A 3,206-nucleotide genomic window follows, 5' to 3' on the forward strand; every position below is an offset into this window, starting at 1 on the left:
TTTTTTTTGAGATGGAGTCTCGCTCTGTCGCCGGGGCTGGAGTGCAGTGGCCGGATCTCAGCTCACTGCAAGCTCCGCCTCCCGGGTTTACGCCATTCTCCTGCCTCAGCCTCCCGAGTAGCTGGGACTACAGACGCCCGCCACCTCGCCCGGCTAGCTTTTTTTGTATTTTTTAGTAGAGACGGGGTTTCACCGTGTTAACCAGGATGGTCTCGACCAGGATGGTCTCGATCTCCTGACCTCGTGATCCGCCCGTCTCGGCCTCCCAGAGTGCTGGGATTACAGGCTTGAGCCACCGCGCCCGGCCGAAACTACCTTTTTAAAAAGGCACATATAGATTTTTAGTTTATTTCACTTTTGCTTGCTTAAGTTGTGAAGCCCTCATTACTTCTTGGCCTTTTGGCTAAGATCAAGTGTGAAGCTCTCCCATCTTAGGCAAAGTGGTCATGGTTTAGAAATAATGATAATAATATCATAAGTATAATTAATATGTTTATTATTTTTAGTATGTTTATTTTATTTTGTGAAAATTGGTTAATAAGGAGGCTTAAATAAAGGGCCATTTTGATGTTTTCTTGGCATCTTATGAATGAGCTGGCAAATTTTAATGGTCTAGTAAAATTAAATCAGAGCTTGACATCCTATGTCTTTATGTTTTCTCTAAATTTTCTTTCATCTTAGTTGCTTGATTAAAGATTAATTTGCCCTGCAAATGAACAAGAAGCTGTTGCTGAACTGTCTCGATAATTCATCTGATATACTCTGTATGCCACTTGTGATAGAGTGGTGTGCCAGAGCCAGTTAGTACTGACTCATGAGAGCTAATTGTTAAATGTTTTGAATTTTTTGATTATTAAATTGTTGGTAGCTTGAAACTGGCCTTAGTGAGATGGAAATATTCTTAATAAACAAAACAAACCAGTTGCTTTTGTTTGTTTGTTTTCAGGGATTGGTTGTTAACTATTTGCCAGACTGCCTCTGCACCTGTACCTCCAAACCTTTAAACTGTTTTTTTGCATTCACTGTTTTATTTTGCTACAGTGTATATCACCTTGGATCATAAGATATGCAGTAATCACAAGCTTCTCTTCGAAGACCTGAGGCATTTGCAATGCAGCCTTGATGATACAGACATGTCCTGCACTCCAACAAGTACACAGTATACTTCTTCATGGGGAGCTCAGATCCTCACCTCTGGCAAACATTACTGGGAGGTGGATTTGAAAGACTCTTGTAATTGGGTTATAGGACTTTGCAGAGAAGCCTGGACAAAGAGGAATGACATGCGACTTGACTCTGAGGGTATCTTTCTACTTCTGTGTCTTAAAGTGGATGACCATTTCAGCCTCTTATCTACTTCCCCACTGTTACCTCACTATATTCCAAGGCCCCAAGGCTGGCTAGGGGTGTTCCTAGATTATGAATGTGGGATAGTGAGCTTTGTTAATGTTGCCCAAAGTTCCCTCATTTGTAGTTTCCTCTCTCGCATTTTCTATTTTCCTTTGAGACCTTTCATTTGCCATGGATCTAAATAATCAGGGACAGGTCAAAAACCTGACCAAGGCCTTGGTAATTCTAATAGCAGAGGAAGCTCCTATTCTGGTTACTTTCTTAATGGGGAAAATCAGGCATATCTCATTACCTTTTACTTAATTTTACCTCATGGATATATATTTATTGTATCATTTTTAAAGTGTTAATAATGTATAGTATATACATTTGTCATTTCTATTTTATTTGAATAGATGTAATGTCTTTTATTATATTGTATAGGATGCATGCTCTTTTAACTTGTTATCAAAGCTTACTGGAGGTGAAAGAATACATGAGCATGAAAACCCAGCTAACTGAGTCAAATTAAAGCACAGACAAGTTGCCTTCCAGATAGCCCTTATGTAAAACTCAGTGTCAGCCTAAAATTCTCTATTCCCTCCCTTCATCTGGATAAACCCTTTCCCTTCACCAGTTCCCAGCTTTCTGAACTAGATAAGGTCTCAGATGTCAAGAACAGCTCATACATTTCCTTTATAAAACTCCTAATAGAATTTGGGTCTTTTTTTCAACTTTATAAATTACAAGAAGGGAAAGTCAATGACAGTTCTTCTCATTCATTACAGGAATAAGAAACAGTCTGATGATATGAGAGATATTCAAGAAATAGGTAAATAATTAAATGAATAAACATGTAAAAAGTTATTAAAATCAAAAGCTATAGAACCAACAAAAATATACTACGATATAGCCATAATTAGCAAGACAGAACAGGTTGAGAAATATCATTACATAAAGGATACATAGATATGGTACTATGGTACTTAAGCCTTCTTGTTGAACTGAACCTTTATCATTTTGTAATGATCTTCTTAATTGTTTTTGTTTTAAAGTCTTTTTTATCTTATGTAGGAATAGATGCTCCCGCATTTTGTTGTTGTTGTTGTCGTTTTTATTTGCATGGTAGATCTTTCTCCATCCTTTACTTTGAGCCTGTGGGTGTTATTATATGTGAGATGGATCTCTCAAGACAAATACACTTGGGTCTTGTCTTTTTATTCAGGTTGCCACTCTGTGCCTTTTAATTGTGGAGTTTAGATCATTTACATTTAGGATTTGTTTTGGTATGTGAGATTTTGATCCTGTCATCTGGTTGTTTTGTAGAGTTGATTATATAGTTGCTTTATAGTGTCTGTTAACTATATGGTTTACTCAATATTTTGGTCTCTCTCAGTGGGAATGGAGCTTTCCGGTTGCATCTATTTGGCCATCTTCTGTTCTTTTTCAGCTGAGTGGCTTTTCATACCTTGAATATACCACATTTTATTTATCCAAACACCAGATGATGTGCATCTGAATTGCTCCCAGTTTTAGCAACTATGATTTATATTTCTATGCAAATCAGCCCACATATCTTTCATTTATTGTGGGTAGCTACTTGGCGTGAAGTACTGAATTATTTAGTGGATTTTTTCATCATTTCAGAACTTGTCAAAATACTTCTTTTGAAAGTGACTATACCATTTCACATTGCCACCAGCATCTTGATAAGAGTTCTAATTCCTCTACATCCTCACTGACGCTTAGTATTTTCAACCTTTATTACATAGGCCTTTTTATTTTTTAGTGTGTAGTAATAGCTCATTGTGGGTTAATTTGCATATATGTTACTAGTGATTAATGATGTTGAGCATCTTTTTTTTTTTTTTTTTTTT

General features: G+C 36.9%; 1 protein-coding gene across 2 annotated transcripts in view; it reads left to right on the forward strand.

Moving 5' to 3' along the window:
- The window catches only part of TRIM77 (tripartite motif containing 77), an 8,037-nt gene extending 6,502 nt beyond the window's left edge, over nt 1-1,535 (forward strand). For both annotated transcript variants that reach the window (XM_017887649.1, XM_017887650.1), the window contains one exon: nt 1,042-1,535. In XM_017887649.1, coding sequence (XP_017743138.1) covers nt 1,042-1,535 — 494 coding nt within the window. The remainder of the gene's footprint in view (nt 1-1,041) is intronic.
- The last annotated feature ends 1,671 nt before the right edge of the window (nt 1,536-3,206 follow it).

This window comes from Rhinopithecus bieti, unplaced genomic scaffold, assembly GCF_001698545.2.
Source record: "Rhinopithecus bieti isolate Rb0 unplaced genomic scaffold, ASM169854v2 scaffold_15796, whole genome shotgun sequence".
NCBI lineage: Eukaryota > Metazoa > Chordata > Mammalia > Primates > Cercopithecidae > Rhinopithecus > Rhinopithecus bieti.